The sequence below is a fragment of the Notamacropus eugenii genome, chromosome 2 (assembly GCF_028372415.1).
Source record: "Notamacropus eugenii isolate mMacEug1 chromosome 2, mMacEug1.pri_v2, whole genome shotgun sequence".
Classification (NCBI taxonomy): domain Eukaryota; kingdom Metazoa; phylum Chordata; class Mammalia; order Diprotodontia; family Macropodidae; genus Notamacropus; species Notamacropus eugenii.
Window position 1 is genome coordinate 466,534,756 of NC_092873.1, and position 17,429 is coordinate 466,552,184.

General features: G+C 42.4%; 1 protein-coding gene across 2 annotated transcripts in view; it reads right to left on the minus strand.

The window, feature by feature from the left end:
- Positions 1-230: 230 nt before the first annotated feature.
- FAM20B (FAM20B glycosaminoglycan xylosylkinase) overlaps positions 231-17,429 on the minus strand; it is a 39,125-nt gene continuing 21,926 nt past the window's right edge. The window contains exons 4-8 of one of the 2 annotated variants that reach the window (XM_072648538.1): positions 16,941-17,050; positions 9,987-10,158; positions 9,567-9,758; positions 6,445-6,504; positions 231-750 (exon numbers count right to left, since the gene is read on the minus strand). In XM_072648538.1, coding sequence (XP_072504639.1) covers positions 711-750; positions 6,445-6,504; positions 9,567-9,758; positions 9,987-10,158; positions 16,941-17,050 — 574 coding nt within the window. In that variant the 3' untranslated portion in view covers positions 231-710. Of the gene's footprint in view, positions 751-1,090; positions 4,486-6,444; positions 6,505-9,566; positions 9,759-9,986; positions 10,159-16,940; positions 17,051-17,429 lie in introns of those variants that run through there. The other variant, XM_072648537.1, reaches the window with a different exon arrangement.

Here is a 17,429-nt window from a genome sequence, read left to right on the forward strand (position 1 = left end):
ATTCCAGAGTGTATAGCTGGGCACTGCTACAATCTCATATTGGTCTCTTGGGAATGAATTACTTTACAGTCTCTTCTGCTATGAAATTGAAGTATTAAAATGGTGCAAAAGAAGAAATCCACTGCCTTTCTTACTCCCTCATGAAACAAGTAGGAAAAAGGAACACAGGCCACTGGAAACACCCTGCGAAGGAGAAAAAGGTATTCAAGCGAGAAAGATGATACACCAGCATTTATTAAAATCTTTATTCACTTCATGTTTCTTGATTCAGAACTTGAACCGACAGAACACATGTAGAAACTGAGATGTTCATTTTCTTGTTCTATCGAGCATCTCTCTTTTTTTTTTTAAACCAAGAATGATGTTCAGTTGAGCAGCTGGAGTTTCTAAGTAGCTTGAAGCAGAGTTCTTGCCCTCCCTTTCAAGCTGCCATTAGTGAAATAAGTCACCTCAATAAATTATCCCCCACCCCACTCCTATTTGTTTGAATGAATGATGACTCAGTTCACTTAGTCTCTGGCAGAGTTGATCAGCCCTGTTTACTTTCTCTCCTAAACTGTTCTCTGTCAGGATCTTGGAGAGAAAAGGTGGATATCCATGTACCTAGTTCTTATTCGCAGGGACTTGGAAAGGATCTTTTATCCACTTCAATTTCAGTTCTTCCAGGAACATGGACTGTGCCAAAGTTAAGTGTGTTCTGTTGGCTATGACTATGCCTGGGATATGCAGGGTTTTTCTCGTGCCTGTACTCTGAAACATAAAATTAGCATTTAGGGACCTGAGTCCACTCTCATATTCATACCAAAGAAGTAAAAGTCACCCAGGACCTTATCCCTCTGAATTCCTAACCCAGGGCCCTAACAACATAATCAACTTTCTGTAACCTCAAAATCACAGGAAATGCTCTAATTTGAGTATTGTAACTCACTAGTGTTTCGAAAGCACCAGAGGACAAAAGCATGGTAGTAGATGGGAGAGTATGGGAAATGGGGAAAAGGGAGGGGGGAAGTGCACTAGAAAAGAAAAATGAATTCCAATGGGAGATGAGTCATGCTGACTGATAACACCCTGAAATCATTCCATTATCTACTCCATTGGAAGGATTCCGTTTTATTACAAAGACCTCCAGAGGATTAACAGTCCAGTCCCCAGTTATTAATTCTCTCCTTAATTTTCAATTCTTGACATGCAACACATGAACTTCAAGTGTGAACAGAGAAGGAGAATGACTCACTGGGAGGAGACCATTCGAGAGCAAATAAAACCCTATCCCATAAACTGCTTCGTGTGGAAAGTTATTTACTTTTTTTCTCCTCACAATGTGAATAACACTTCATATTAACAAGCAGGTTTAGAATAAAACCTGCAAAAACACTTCCCTAAACTTAAAAACGGAGGTTTCACTAAGCAAGAATCAGGAGGCAATCTCCTAAGCCTAAGACCTTCCTCTGTGGGGGACATATCAAAATAGAGTTTGCCTACTCTAAATACTTCCACATCCATTTAGCTTTGGATTCTTATTTCAAATGCACACTTGGGCTGCCGTCAGCAGCCTGACACTAATGACCATGTGATGGCTGAATTAAATACACCCTGATTATAAGTAGCTCAGAATCCTGATGAAATGGACCAGAGCCCAAAGGCATTTTATTATTGTGACTATTAACAGGTACCTCATTCTTTAAGGTGAATTTAGTGTGGATGAAATTTAGAGTCACTGTCTTATGGCTGATTCTCATTTAGAATCTTCTAAACCCTTGCCCAATTCCATTCAATGTTAACATAGGACACATTCTGCACACCAATGGTAGATAAACCTAATTCTAGCAATAAAGCTCTAGCTTTGACAACTATTCTGGTTCTGAGTCTCAAAGTACATGAATTAGTGCTTGGTAAGAAATAGAAAATCAAACAATGAATTTGTTGTAATAAGGAAGTGAATTGATGTCTAGGAGAAAAAACTCATTTTAACCAAGTCACTTCTATTTTCTATCTTCTTCCTTTAGCAGAATAATTTGCTCTCAACCAACAGAATGAAATTCCCAAGTTTTCCGAAGTTTCCACTCTTTTCAGTTTGACCTCATAAAGATAAGAGGTATGTCTGGAAGGAGGCGATCACATAATCTTCTTTTATTCATTTGTGTCTGTATAGCATGAAAGTAGCATTTATCACAGACAGCAAAGCTAATAGTCTTGAGATCCAATTCTATCTCTGCAGCTATCTCCCAGAGATTTTAGGATAGGTGCTATCCAAGTGACTCTCAGCCTAAGTGAGAATGTTCCTGGATACACGCAGTAAACAATCTTGAAACTGGAATAGGTATCTTCTCCTTCTGACACATTGGTAGCATTTTGTGCACGTACTTTCCTTCTCCTCACATGTCAAGATTCTTTTTTCCTAACAGCCCATTCTCATCCTGGTCTCAGATGATGTGTACAAGGTATTAAAAAAATGCCCAATGTCCATGATATTGCCAAAGGGTTACTCAACATTATTCTCAACTTCAGAAAACTTGGCCTTAAAACTCCTATATCAGTTTCAAGACCCTGACTGCTTTAACCTGATTCCCAATGGCTGGGATCAAACATATTCAATTATTCAATTCAATCAAACTATTCACATAAATAGTAGTCTCTAATCAAGGGAAGTATAAACCTAGAAAAGGAATAAGAACTAGAAGCAGATGAAACATGAGTGATACACACACATACCCGGGCAAGTTGGCACCAACCTCAGTTTAGGGGCTGAGAGTCCATCATACCTGCTTACCTCACATATCCAGAATGTAAACACAGGCCTTGGCTACAACCATCTTTTAAGTGCCATAGAACCTGGAGCTATGAAAACATAGCCAGAATACTACAACATAGGTTCAGGACATAAGAAGACAAAGGGTGAGATGGAAGTGCGAAACGAGCAAGTCTTAAAAGGTACATGCGGCAATACTGAATCCAATTTAAAGGCTCAGAAAGTCTAATCTCTTATATGGGCCCCAATCACAAATTATCTGCAAAGTCCAGTTGTCAGAAAAGCAACCACCACCATTTCTAGACAAGGGCTGGTTTTTTCTCACCAAAGAGGTAGCCCCTGGAGTGCTCTCCCTTGAGGGATCCGGAAGCCTCAATGACTCCGAATCCTTCATGATGCTGAGCCTTAAAGGCAGAGGTAAAGAGGAGACCAGCAGAAGGGGGAGGAATCCCAGATTGGGACCTCTGAGGCCATTTGATCCAAGTCATCCTGAATGGCAGTCCCCCTCCTACAATGCAACATATCTTCCAGATGCAGGGACAATATAACATGGGGGCCCAGCCGACCCCACTTTTTTCTCTGGGGTTTTTTATTTAGCCAGCCCTGCTCACAGGAAGGCATTTGCCTGCTCAGAGCAAAGTTAAGTCTACACTCAGGATGCATTAGAAAGCCCAAGAAGGTTTGCTTCAGAGACCAATTTTATCCTGTGAGTGGTACGGATACTTTTACATTTCTTGTAATATTCAATGGAATCTTTCTCCCAGGAATCATGAATACATAGGAACCTAACCCATGTATAAAGGAGGACACACTTCCTGCTTCTGCTTTTTGAGGGCAGATTCATTCTAGCCCTTCCTTGCAACTCCACAGGGTTTGCTGTTGTGGTCTTTCTTTTTTAAAGGGCAGAGTGAGACCCTCTGGAGATAAACCCTCCGAAGGGATGTGCTATTTTTGCTTAGTGATGGTTTTACTTACCACCATCACCACCACCTAAGAGGTGGCAAGTACCTTCTCCAATGAGAATGAAGCTGCTTAAACCGCACCTGAAATTGGTTTAAGTCTCTCTAGATGATAAGTGGGGGGAAGAGTGGGCACAGAGGGCAAAGGGATGGAAGAAGGGCGGTAAGGTTCAACTGAAACACACGCACACATGCACACGCACACACACACACTTCAGAACCATTCTGGTATTCACATTCAAGTTCCATGTTTCTTTAGTCCTCTGCAACGGGACATCAAACTTTTCCAAGTGTGATGTCCATGACTAGAAACGCGCACACCAACAAAGAACAGTGCCCACGATGTCAGGAGGTTGTGCAGGGACCTCTCAATGGTGCTTTAGCTTCTCACAGGGAAAAACACCAGACACCTAAAGGCACCCCATTCCCTGTGACCAGAGAGCTCTGCTTGCTGTTTTCAGTCTTTTCCCATCCATCCATTTGGAATCAATTGTGCTGTTTTTCTATCATTTATAAAAAGAAGTTTCAATTGTTTTCCACTAAAGTTACAAGTGGGAGAGAGTCATCCTATCCTCCACCAGCACAGTATCTGTCCCAAACTGATCCGTGCACTGCTTTATGGTGGCCAAGATGCTCAGGAGTCGCTGGTCCATAGCGTCCAGGTGGGCGTCGGAGAGCACAGGGGAGATGGGGTCGTGAGCCATGGCCGATTTTAAGGCAGACTTAAGTACACCGTTCTTTAGGTAGTTCAGCCTGTTCCAGGTGGAGACCCGAATTCTGGAAGAGACAGGATGAGCACAGGTCACTGGGAACTCTCAGTGGCCAATGAGACTTACCAGTCGGCTTGGATTACTTTCCAAACTACTCCATTTCATTATCCTGGCTGCCTTTCTTATTGTTTCATTGACACAAAGAAGTCCCCGTTAGAAGAGAAGCTCCTTGAGGTCAGGGACATACTTTTGCTTTTCTTCTGAACCATTACAGGCTCTTGATAAACACTAAATAAATGCTTGGCAAAGAAGATCTTTTATTTAATCTAAGACTAGCAAGAAGACAGCTCTTTGAAGCCAAAATCAAGCCCAGTTTGCAGGAGAAGTGTGGCCCTGCTTGAGGACAGTCTCAGGGGTCATAGAGGGAGGAGGGAGCCCAGGGCCAGGGAAGGAGCTCCAGGGGCTCCCACACCTCCAACATCTCCTGTTGGCATTTACAACCCTTTGCCAGTCAGCTCCAATGGACCTTTCTAGCTGCCTCCCACACACTACAGCTGAGAAATGGCTTTCTCTCTCTTCTGCATGTGTGACCTCCATCTCCCATGTTGGGGTGCACCCCTGCACTGGCTAAATCCCAGGCCTGGTGGCAGCTCCATCTCACTGCTGCCTCTTGAGAGCTCTTGCCTCCTTCAAACACCTGTTGAAAGCCTTTCCAGAGCCCTGGCTGCTAAAGCCTTCCTCCCCCTACAAAGTGCCTTGTATTTACTCTCTATATACTTATACTACATCTCTCTCTCTCTCTCCTCTCTCCTCTCCTCTCTCTCTCTCTCTCTCTCTCTCTCTCTCTCTCTCTCTCTCTCTCTCTCTCTCTCTCTCTCTCTCTCTCCCCCTGTCCATCAGATGCTTGCTGGCTGACCTAAAGCAAAACCTTGACAGTATGTTTTTAGTCAACATACAGGGAGTCTTCAACTTATAAATGGGATGTGCTCCAAAAATGCATTTGTAAGCCAGGTTGGAATTCGAAAAATATTTGCTTGGAACTCAGAGTGCACAAACCTCGATATAAATACTAACTGGGTTCTCAAACCAACCCACAAAATTTTAACCTAGGCACCAGTGGGTTGGTGGGAAAAGGGCAAGAAATCCTAAGTGACAGAATTAGTGAGGGAGCTACAGTCCTGACCCAGGCCACCCAGTTGAGGTATCTCTTTTCAGTCATTCATACGTGGGCAAGGCTAACTCTGCTGGGTCTGCCCACTTTGTGAGAAAGAACATATTTGAATAGTAAGCAGAGAAACATTTTGCTAAAGTCAAATATAAATTTAGGGCTAGTCTGAGTCTCTGCTTTTGTCAATCTGAAGAAAACTCAAAGCCAACTATACTCCAACTATTAGCTGCTAATGAATCTAATGCTCTTAAAGGAGAAAAATGAGATTTCTTGTTTACTCTGTCCAGTTCTGTGGATTGTGGGAATTTCAGGGAGTATGTAGAGCATCAGTAACACTCCTGCGTCTGCCTTGTGAGGTATACAGCGGTGTACAATAGAGAGGACACAGGATTTAGAGTCAGGAAGAACTGACTTCCCACCCTGCCTCAGACATCTCCTAGCTAGCTCTGAGACCCCTCTCTTAGGCTTGTTTCCATGATAAAAGCGCCTGCCTCCAAGGTTCTGTTAGGATCAAATTCAACAACATGCATTGTTTTGCAAACCTTAAAATGCTATGGGAATGTGAGCTATATTTTTATTACTATTATTCTCTATAAGGTGAAATCTTACTAGACACTCTTGAATATTCAAATTAGGAAAAGGTTCCATAACCTGCATTCCATTTTCTTCCTATACTTTAGGACCAAAAATGAATGTGCTTTAAAAAAAATCAAACATGAAAACTATGAAAGTAAAATTGCCTTTGGCTTCGCCTTAAAATTTCTGCAACTGTCACAGAAGTATGGTTCAGGAGTATGCCTGGGTCAATGTGCCAGAGGCGTGAAATGCCAGTCCTCATCTCAGGGATGTTTAACTCACATGCAGCACTGGTAGAGAGGGGCGAGGATGCTTCTCTCATCCAGCGTAGGATTTCCAAAGCTGAAAAATAAATTAGAACCCAGTGAATTAGCTTCAGAAGAACCAGCACTCCCCCCAACCTTAGCAAGTTCTGTAAAGAATCCCCCAAACCAGTCCTGGATAATTTCATGCTACACCAGGTTCAATCACTTAAATTAAAAAACAAACAGGGTTTGACAAATAAGACACATGATCCCCAACAGTCAGTTCTGGAGCATCTCATAAATAAAAATGACAATCCTTTTCTAGGCTCCTTTATTCTGTCAAGATCTCGCAAGATGCTCAGTCACCACTGTATGGTAATTGAATGATGTAACTCCAAAACAGCAGGAGGGTGTAGAAGGGGAGCCAGTTTCAATTTCAATTGCCTGAAGGAGTTACTAGGAAAAGGGAGGGGAGAAGTAAAGGCTCCCTACAGACTGTTCCACAATCAAGCATGTTCCAAAAGGATTGCCTTGGTTTTTCCCTTTTGTTCTGATTCTTCTTTCACAACATGACTAATATGGAAATGTGTTTAATGATTGTAGGTGGCTAGCCTATATCAGATTTCATGCCATCTTGGGGAAGGGGGAAGGAAAGGAGGGAGAAAAAAATTTGGAAGGAACTCAGAATCTTGTAAAAGTGAATGTTGAAAATAATCTTTGCATGTAATTGGAAAAAAATAAAATACTACTGAGTGGGGAAAAAAAAAGGGATTGCCTCAACATCCACCAAAAATAACAGGCGGGAGAGGCTCATCCTGCTGCTTGCCAGCGTATGGCCTCTCTCCCAAACTGCTGCTCTCCATTTAGAGGCACAGGAGGCTCTGATTCACTGCCTATCACTGCCTGTGTTAGAATGGTCTTGCCAGGTAATTTACAGACAGAAATGAGTGATCACCTTAGAGACAGTCTCCACATTCCACTCTGGAAATGGAACAACCCCTGGTCACCCTGTAACAGTGTTCAGCACAATCTGCATCTTAAAATGATAGAATGGCTACAGTGATGATTCCAAGGTAAAATTCTGCTATAAATGACTGGCGTCCAAGCAGGTATCAGAAAACTTCAAGGGAGGAGCCACTCTATCTTGACTTGCTGGCAGGCCCCTCGCTATGGTGCTGCCACCATCTTTCACAGAGTGCACTGGTTTTCTGTACAAGATGGTGGCACTTTGGGCAAACATGCATTCGTTCTTAAGGAGCAGTTTTGGTGTATTTCCAACAGCAGAAACTTGCCCACAGCAGCAGTGACATAGCATCTGCTATGTTCTCAATGCCAGTCATTGCTGCCATCACCAAGCCTGAGGCCTTGCCCCAGAAACCGTGGGAGAGATGGCTGAGCTGTGCTCCCAAATCTTTAAAAAAAAGGGTAAGAATCAGATTCTCTTTATCCCCAAAGATCTCCTAGCCAAAGAAAGAGATGGAAACAGCTTTTTTTGTTAAATAATCATGGTGCAATCTTCCTTCTCCTCCTGATCACCAGAGGGCCAGCAAGAGCCAAATGGAGAATTCAATCAGGTGTTAAATTATTTGTATCTTTGGACAAATGAAATCTGAGGTTAAAGAAGTGTCAGTACCCACCGTACCTTCAGGCCCCCCTGGCCTGGCCCTGGCCCCACTGTCAAGAGAAGAAGCAGGCCCCGTCCAACCTCTGAAGAGCTATTAGACATCTCACTGAAAGTCTGAGTGTTTGCAAAGGGCAAAGCTAGCTGGCCATTTCTGAATGTAAGCAGGGAGAAGGAAGCGATACCGACAGAAAGTTTCTAAGCAGGGGTGAGATGTGGGACGTTTCTGCCAGTAACACTTGCCCTGCCACAGAGGGGGATGGCTGGAGGAATATGGCAGCAGTAAGCAGCTTAGAGAGAACAAGATCACAGGCCTAGAGCTGGAAGGGACTGCATCTAATTCAATGCTCTCATTAGGAAGGAAGGAAGGAAGGAAGGAAGGAAGGAAGGAAGGAAGGAAGGAAGGAAGGAAGGAAGGAAGGGAGGAAGGGAGGAAGGGAGGGAGGAAGGGAGGAAGGGAGGGAGGGAGGGAGGGAGGGAGGGAGGGAGGGAGGGGAGGAAGAAAGGAAGATTCATTAAGTCCAGGCATTGTGCTAAGTACTTTACAAACATAATCTCATTTGATCCTCACAACAACCCTGGAAGGGAGGTGTTGTTATCATCACCATTTTACAGCTGTAGAAGCTGAGCCGGAAAGAGATTAAATGTTTTCTCAGGGTTATACAGCTAGTAAGTATCTGAGGTTAGATTTGAACTCACAACTTCCTAACTCCAGGCCCAGTGCTCTATCCACCAAAATGCCTGCCTAAGACCTGGAGAGATTCTATTAGGTAAAGCCTTGAGATCTTCCAGTAATCCAATCGACAGCAGCCCAAAATATGTTTGGACTTGAGGTTTTATCTTAAATCACAGTAATGGGTATAGTGATCCTTCCCTTAAATATCTCCAGGGCTGAGAAAGAAATCTGTATTGCTATTTTGCCGTAAGAATCTCAGCCGTCTCTCTGTCCTACTAAAGCTCAAAGCCTCTCAGTGACCTGGCCAAAGCAAGATTTGTGGTGATGGTCAAAAGCCCCTTTTCCTGTTGGCAGGGAGTCTGGACATCCTCAACTCCTCAGGAGGTTCCCCCAGCATGAATCAGCCCCTGTGCACCAGACCCAGGCCCCTGCTCTCTCCTCCTATGTCTAATCCTGTTTGACCCAGAGAAGAACCTGTAAAAACCTGCTGGGCCTTCCTGGTTTTGCTGTACTCTTCTACCTAGCACCTCAAGCAGACCTCACCTGTTTCTATCCTCCCTCTCTGCCCTAACTCAAACAACACAAAAACGATTATATTGCTATGAAACATAGAAAAACAAAGAACATTCCAGGGCAGTGGTACCACACTCAAAGAGATACGGGGGCCACTACATCATACATGGTGATCCCTGTGGGCTGCAAATTGACTTAGAAAACCTCAGATTAACATCGTCTATGTTCTACTGCATTTTTATTGATTTTGTTAAATGTTTCTCAATAACATTTTGCTGCCTTTTAGGTTCCTTTCTTGGGCACACATGGGCCACTCTCTGATAAACACAGTACCATGACCCATACGTACCTTTTGGCATTGTCCAAGAGAATAAGCATGCTAGCACCCTCATCATCCTGAAAGCTCTCGTAATGATGACGGTCAGCATTGCCAATCAGATAATCAAAGACAGCAGTGTCCACAATATCCAGAAGCCGGGGGCCGGAGTCATAGGGAGACGTCTTCTTCACAGCGTCACAGTAGCTATCGTCATATTCCCACCTGGAGGCAGGCAGCATCACGTGGGTTACTTACTGAGCGCCAACACTGTGCGTGGCACTGCTCAAATAAACAAAGAGAAGCCAGAGGCCCTGCCCAGCAGGTTCGCACCTGGTTGCCACAGCCCTTCTGAGCCTCTCACCATCAGAAGCTTACAAAGCAGCAGGGTACCAGACCAAGCCCCAGGACAGCATTAATTAGCAGCCTGCCCCCAAGCTCTAGTCATTTTACCTGGCAAGCTTCCCTTCCCTGTAAGTCCTGCCCCATGGGTGTCGGTGCTTCTGTAGAGGCCAGACATCTGGAAGCCACAGGGTAACAGAGCCCTCCATTAGGTCTCCATCCGCACAGGCAGGTTCTGTTTCTCGGCAATAATAACACTTCCCATAAAAGCAAGTGTTGTTACCTTAGAAAGAAAAATAGACCAAATATAATGTGGGAGAATTGAAAAACCTCAAAGGCACCCCACCAAAAACATCATAAGATAGCTCCATAACAGGAACACAGGTCCTGAACTCCTTTCATTTGGTTTAAAGACAAATAAATTTTGTCCTTTTCATGATACATGACTTGCCAAATAGGTCAAATATCAAACTCACTGCCATGCACATAGTAGGAGTTCAATGTTTGTTGAAAATGTACTTCAAAGGCTTACTTAAACATCGCATATTATAAAATACAAGTATATACCATTTGTCGACTGACTTCACAAAACAAACAGGTTAGGATAAACAATATTACAGGTGACAGTAAGTTTTGGGAACAATACTAGCCAGGGAAGAAGAGATGAGAGAGAGAGAGAGAAGAATCTTCCAGACAACCAGCTTAATGTTCTTTTCACCGTATAACACTACTTCTCACCAATCAGAGGAGGGAGATGGAGGGGAAAAGGAAAGGAGAGAAGGAAGAAGGAAAGGGGGGAAAGGAAGAAGTAAAGAAAGAGGGAAGAAAGGGGAGAAGGGAAAGGAAGGAGAGGAAAGAAAGGGAAGAAATAAGAGAAAACTCTACCTCAAACCATTTCCTACTTTGGACAACAAAAATGAGAGAATAAGAAGAGGAGAGGACCTTTTTAAAAGGACCCACATGAACAGGCCCTTAAGGAATGGAGACAGGCGATTACTAAGAGCTGTCATGATTGAGCTTTCCATAGAATGTGAAGACTGAGGGAGAAGACAGAGATGACAGCAAGGTTTTCAAGGCCAACTATGTTGTTTCAAGGCCAACTAATATGAAATTAACAGAAACAGCTTATTCAGAAAAAGGAGTTGACATTGGGTGGGGAAGATTAATTTGATTTTAGGTACACTGAGTATGGATTATCAAATGGACACGCAAACAGAAACATGTGGGACTGATAAAGGCAGAGATTTGGGTGTGACCTATCCGAAGGCAATAGCTGAAACTGTGGGAAGAGATCTGATCTTTAAAGAACAAGCAGAAAGAGAAGATGAAAAATAAAGAGGAGTTTCTTGTCCTGTAGAATTTCCTCTCCTCTTCAGAATGATTTTCTGGTGGGAACTTCATGCAAAATAGCACTGGTTGCTACTCCTCAATGGACAAGAGATAAAAAGTTAGGAACAAACTATTCTCAAAAGGATATTTACAAACTATGATTAGTATTGAAGATTATTTCAAATCAATAATAAGAAAAAATGTTTTAAAACAACTTTGAGATTTTTCCTCACACTTAGCAAATTGGAAAAGATGACAAAAGATGAAACTATGCTTATCAAGGCAGGAGGAGCGGGAACGGACTGATACACTTTATGCTCCTGATGGAAATGTGAACTGGGCCCCCCATTATAGAAAACAACTGGGAATTCAATTAAGAAAAAGTAATTAAAATGCTCAGAGTAAGATCTCACTGGTAGGCACACACTCCAAGGAGGCCAATGAAAGGAAGTACATAGCTTTTCCACATACATCAAAGTATTTATAGCAACACTTTTAGTAGTAGCAAAGAACTAAGAAACAAAGTGGAGACTCAATGACTGGGAGAAAACCAAACAAATCAACCACTTGTCGAACAGGAACAATAAATGCAAACTATGCCATGAGAAATGATAAATATAAGAAATTCAATGAAGCAGAGGAAGACTGACATGAAGTGATGCAGGGTAAATCAGGCAGAAACAGGAAAATAATATATATAACAACTGAAATAATATGAATGAAAAGAACCCCCCCCCAAACTCTATGCCATACAATTATAATGACCAAGAAGTATGACCCTAGAAGTGCTTATAAAATATACCTTACTCCCTTCTTTGCAAGGGTAGTAGATTATGGGATGTGGAATATCTGAAACATTATCGGAATCAACTGATATGTTGGTTGGTTTTTCTTAGAAAAGTAGAAAGCAATTTGGTATAAATTAGATATAGGCCAACACCCTAGGCAACAAGATAAACTTCAAATGGATACAGAACTCAGACATGGAGGATGACAATATAAACAAATTAGAAGAGTAAGGAAATTACTTTTGAGATCAGTAGGTAGAGGAAGAGCTCACAACTAAACAAGTGGTAGTGAGAACCAAAGACAATAAAATGGCAATGTTGATTATATAAAATGGAAAACTTTTTGCACAAACAAATCTAATATAGTTAAAATTAGAAGGGAAACAGGTAACTAGGAAAACCTTTGCAGCAAATTTCTCTGATAAAGGTCTATTCATGATAGGCATTATTCATATTTATAGCACTCTAAGCCATTCCCCAATATATTATCAAAGAATATGAACAAATACTTTTTTAAAAGAAGAAAGCAAAGCTATCAAACACCCATGTGAAAAAATGTTTCAAATCATTAATTACCAAAGAAATGTACTTCACACTCATCACACCGGCAAAGAGAACAGTGACAAATGTTGGAGAAAACACTGATGTGCTATTGGCTGAGCTGTGAACTGGTCCAGCCATTTGGAAAAGTACTTTGGGACTGTGCTCATACTGGCCAGGAATGAAGGAAAGTTAAAGTGCGCAAATCCCAGGTGAACTACTACTAGGCTTCTACCCTAAAGCAATCAAAAGAAGAAGAAAAGGACCTAGGTATGTATGCAAAAGTATTTATAGCAACACTTTTTGTAGTGGTCCCAAACCAGAAATTAAGGGGGTGTCCACCTTTTGGGAAACAGCTAAACAAGTTGTGATACATGAATAAAACAATATTACTGTACCATAAGAAAAGATGAAATGGGGTCAGAGGAAACTGGGAAGATGTCTATCTGATGGAGAGTGAAGTGAGCAGAACTAGTCCAAAAAAAAAATCTATGCAATAACAACATTACAGAAAGACATCAGAACTCCAATCAACAAAAAAGCAAAACCCCGAGGCCAGAGGGCTGTAGATGAAGTGCGTACCCACCTCTCGCCAAAGGTCCCCGGACATAAAATTAAGAATGAAACGTACATTTTTGAATGTGGCCAAGTACATTTTTGAATGTGGCCAATGTGGGAATAGGTTCTGATGGACTGTGTGTATTTGTTACAAGGATTTCTTATAAAACATTTTCATAGAGGGGAGATAAGAGAGATAATAAATGCTTGTTAAATATAACTTTGAAAAGTCTTTGTTACAAGAGATGGTTTTCTGAGTAGTACAGGGGAAAAGGGCATCAGAAACAAAGGTATTATAAAAAGGCAAATGATAAAGTTTTAAAAATGTAAATGGCACTGTCTGGGGCAATGTTATATGGGAGCCTTTCACATGTGTCCTCTCCCTGCCTAGATTACATACTTCTTGAGAGGTAAGATCTGGTGCTGTACCTCATGCCTTGCCCAATCCAACCCTGTTGAGCATCACCACTCCACTCCTAAAGCTCTGTGACAACGAATGCTTCTCATCTACCTACAACTTGTCCAGATACTTTCTTTTGCTAGCTCCTCCTTCTCCTCCCATCTTTCAAACGGGCATTCCCCAAGATTCTGGCATTATTTCATGCCTGAAACATTACAATAGCTTCTTGACTGGTTTTCCCCAATGACATTGCTAATGCCATCACCGCCAGATTACTCTTCAAACACTATGCTCTGACTGTATCGCTACTGCCAGGCCTAGAGGCCTGAGGGCTACCCGAGTCTTACCTTACCTGTCCCAGGTCTTCGGTTGGCCAAACCGGATAAACGTATGAGAGAAGAGACTTTCCGGAGTCGAACAAGGGTTAGGCTTTATTCAGGGTCCTGGTTACATGTGCAGGGAGAACTCTTCCTTAGGAGGGAGAGAGAAGTCTCCCAAGGAGGCAAAGATCTTACAGTAAGAGATTGGAAGCAGAAGTGGAAGTGGGGAGAGAGGGGGAAGGGAGAGCAAAGAGAGGAAAAACGGAGCCTTCTGTCCTGTCAGGGCCCCTCCAGGCTAAGAGCGCCTTCAGGCTTTCCTGACCCTAATTAAGCTCTCCGGCCATGTAGTTTGCACCTGAATACCGTGCCTGTTAGATAACAATAGGTGTGCCCAGATCCGGGTCAGTCTCGAGGGCGGGGATGCTCCTCCCATCATGTTTCTCACGGGAAGAGGCGGAAATACACGAGATAGCTCGGTCTCACTCCTCGATTCCCTGCTGTTTTCTGGGGGGCCTCATGAGAACTCTAAGATTTAGAAGTTCTCACCTTTACCCGCTCTAGACTGTCCACATGGAATTGAGCTTCCACCCCCAACAGCTACCATGCTCAAAAATCTTCGATGGCCTCTACTACTTAGAAATTGAAATACAGTGCACTTGACCTGATGTTCAATGTCCTCCACAAACCTATCTTCCAAGCCTTTTCTCCCACTATTTCCTCATAGTCCACAATCTAGTCAGATTGGACGTTGGGTCATTCTCTCTCTTTTTTTTTTTTTTTGCTCTTTCCCACTCCTGGGCTTATTCTAGTTCTGCCTAGATCACCCTGCTTCTCTTCCATTTCCGTCTAGGATAATCCTACTTCTATTTCAAGGTTTTGTTCAGGTGCCACCTCCTCCATGAAGTCTTCCCTGAACACCGTAAAGTAAAAGTGATTTCTTATTCCCCTGGACCCCTTCATACAGTGTACTCATTTCTGAAAAGCTGAAAGCAACACATGAATGTGAGCTCCTACTGCGAGCACACTCCATTTTGTACTGTCATTATCACATCTCCCCTCTGGATTTCAAGACTTTCAAGGGCAGAGATGGTGTTTTTGTCTGCCCTCATTCTCACCTCTCAGCGCTCTGCATAGACCTTCTGTTTAACGAATGACTTAATCAACTGCCAAGGGTCTTCAATTATTCCATCATATGAGAATGAGAAATTCCCCAAAGGAGACCTTACAATAAAGCTTCAATCAGAAGACTGAAGGTGCTACGAAAATATAAACATTTTTTTTATAGGGCTGCGTTACTGTTCAAAGAGCAGAAGAAATAGTTTTGGATTATAGAAATAAAATGGCTCTACTCCACCTCACCCCAAGCTTTAAGACACAAGATCACTTATTAAATGCTTGAGAAAACAACAAATGTCTGTGAGAGACTGATCAACTCAATGATCCATTCAGGGAACAAAGTATTTGTGTGACACCACACTAAGATAGTACTTCTGCTCTCGAACTATTATTTCCCTAAAACGTCCATTTTGCAGAATTATTCATTGTATTTTTTTGGTCCAGATTTGTGACTTCATCAGTTCTGGGAATACCTGGTGTGGAAAGTTCTACAGATACAGATCAGCAACTCCTCTATAACTTACAGTGTTAGACAGTCTGGCATTAGAGTTGCCAGAGAAACTGAGTGATGAAATAACTCCCGTGGTCACAAAGTCAGATGTCAGTGGCAAAACTTGAACCCAGATCTCCCTGACTGCATGTCTAAACCTCTACCTGTTATACTACGCTGCTTCTATTCCTATACAGTCATTAGAAATGGTGACATTGAGCTCAGCAGTTTGTTATTGCCAACTAAACAGAACAAAGTGTCTGAGACAAGTCAGTGACACTGCATGCTTCTGGTCATGTGGAATGAATCAAATCAAGCATTAAGTATTTAGTAAGCACTGACTCTGTGCCAGGCACTGTCCCAGGGGATGGAGATACAAAGATAAAAATGAAACAGTCCTTGTCTCCAAGGACTAGACCTTATTTTAGGAAGATACTATGTACACAAGTGAGCACACATAAAATACTTTTAGGGGTCTGGCATAGGCTGCTGGGTGAATGAGGAAAGGCTTCCTGTAGAAATTGTTTGAGTATAGTCTGGAGAGAAACAAGGGAATCTTAAGGTGTGAGTGTATGCCAGGCATGGCAAAGTGCCCATGCAGACTCTAGGAGGTAGGAGAGAGCTACGCATGTAAGGGACAGCAAGAGGATTGACAACATAGAGCATAGTTAAAAGGAAATCTGGGGGGGGTTAGGATAAAAACATTTAGAAAGAAGTCAATTAAGGGGAGAGAATCATAGAACTTTTGAGCTCGAGGGTAGCTTAGGGATGGCCTGGTTCACCTTCTCACACGGGGCACAAACCCCTCACAGAAGGTCCTTCCTTCCCTCTCCTGCCTCAGACGGGAACCTAAAGTCTACTTGAGTATCTCCAGGGCCGAACAGGAGTCACTGCTTCTGATGGATGCTCATTACATCTGTCAGATGGTATCAATTATTATAAAGTCCTTATGCTGATAGGAAACTGCCTCTGAACTTTCTACTGACTGGCACTAGTTTTACTTTTTTGGGGAACAATCAAATGAAGAGGTCTTCATGCCTTTGAAGACAGCCACCATGTCTATTTTTAGTCTCCTCTTCTCAGGGTTAAGGAGGGATACCAGCTCCTTCAACTATGCCTCATAGGATAGAGTCCAGACTCCTCAGTAAAAGGTACTGTCTTGGGAGCAGTGAGCTCCCACATCATTGGAAGCCTTCAAGCAAAGGCTGGATGATGACTGGACATCTATGAAGAGTGGGGATTCTTTTTTTGTGAATGAAATGGCAATTCCTTCCAACTCTAAAATTTTGTGAGTCATCACCACCCTCATCATTCTCATCTGGACAGACTATTTTGTTAATCTCTTTTCCGATGTGATGCTCTGAAATGAACATCATTATCTAAATGTGATCTGATAAGCACAGAGGACCCACTCCTTATTAATATCTATCTGTTAGACTGATAAGAGGAACAACCTACCTTATTCCATTTCTTGTCACTAACTTAAATATTCCCCTATTCAAATATTTCTTTGAATTGCCTTACCAAGAGTTAAGAATGTGCTCAGTAACTGCTCTGTGGCAACAGGTTTGATCTCATTTCGAAGATTCACAAATCTCCCAACCACCAAGGGGGCACGGCGGAAACCTAAGATTCTATCAAGAAAGAAAGAAGAAAAAACGTGCCATTAGTAAAGTATTTTGAAAGACACTTTTAGACTCACAAATGTCCAAAACTTCCAGTGAGAGCTACTTCACTAAGCAAAAATTACGGTAAGTTTGCCTGAAATCAAAACCCCAAAGAACAACTCACACTGAATCTCCTAATATTTGAAAAGGTATTTTTCTTGAAAGGCAATGGAGCCATTACTCTTTGGTTGAGGAGTCTGAAAACTGTTAATTTATCCTTTCCAGGACTGTCAATAGCAAATGTGCTCTTCTCAGTTTCAATCCAGGTTAAGTTTTATGTTGTGAAACATGGAGCAAAGCCATTATTACTTGTTCTAATACCAAAAAACAGGACCTTCAAGTTAGA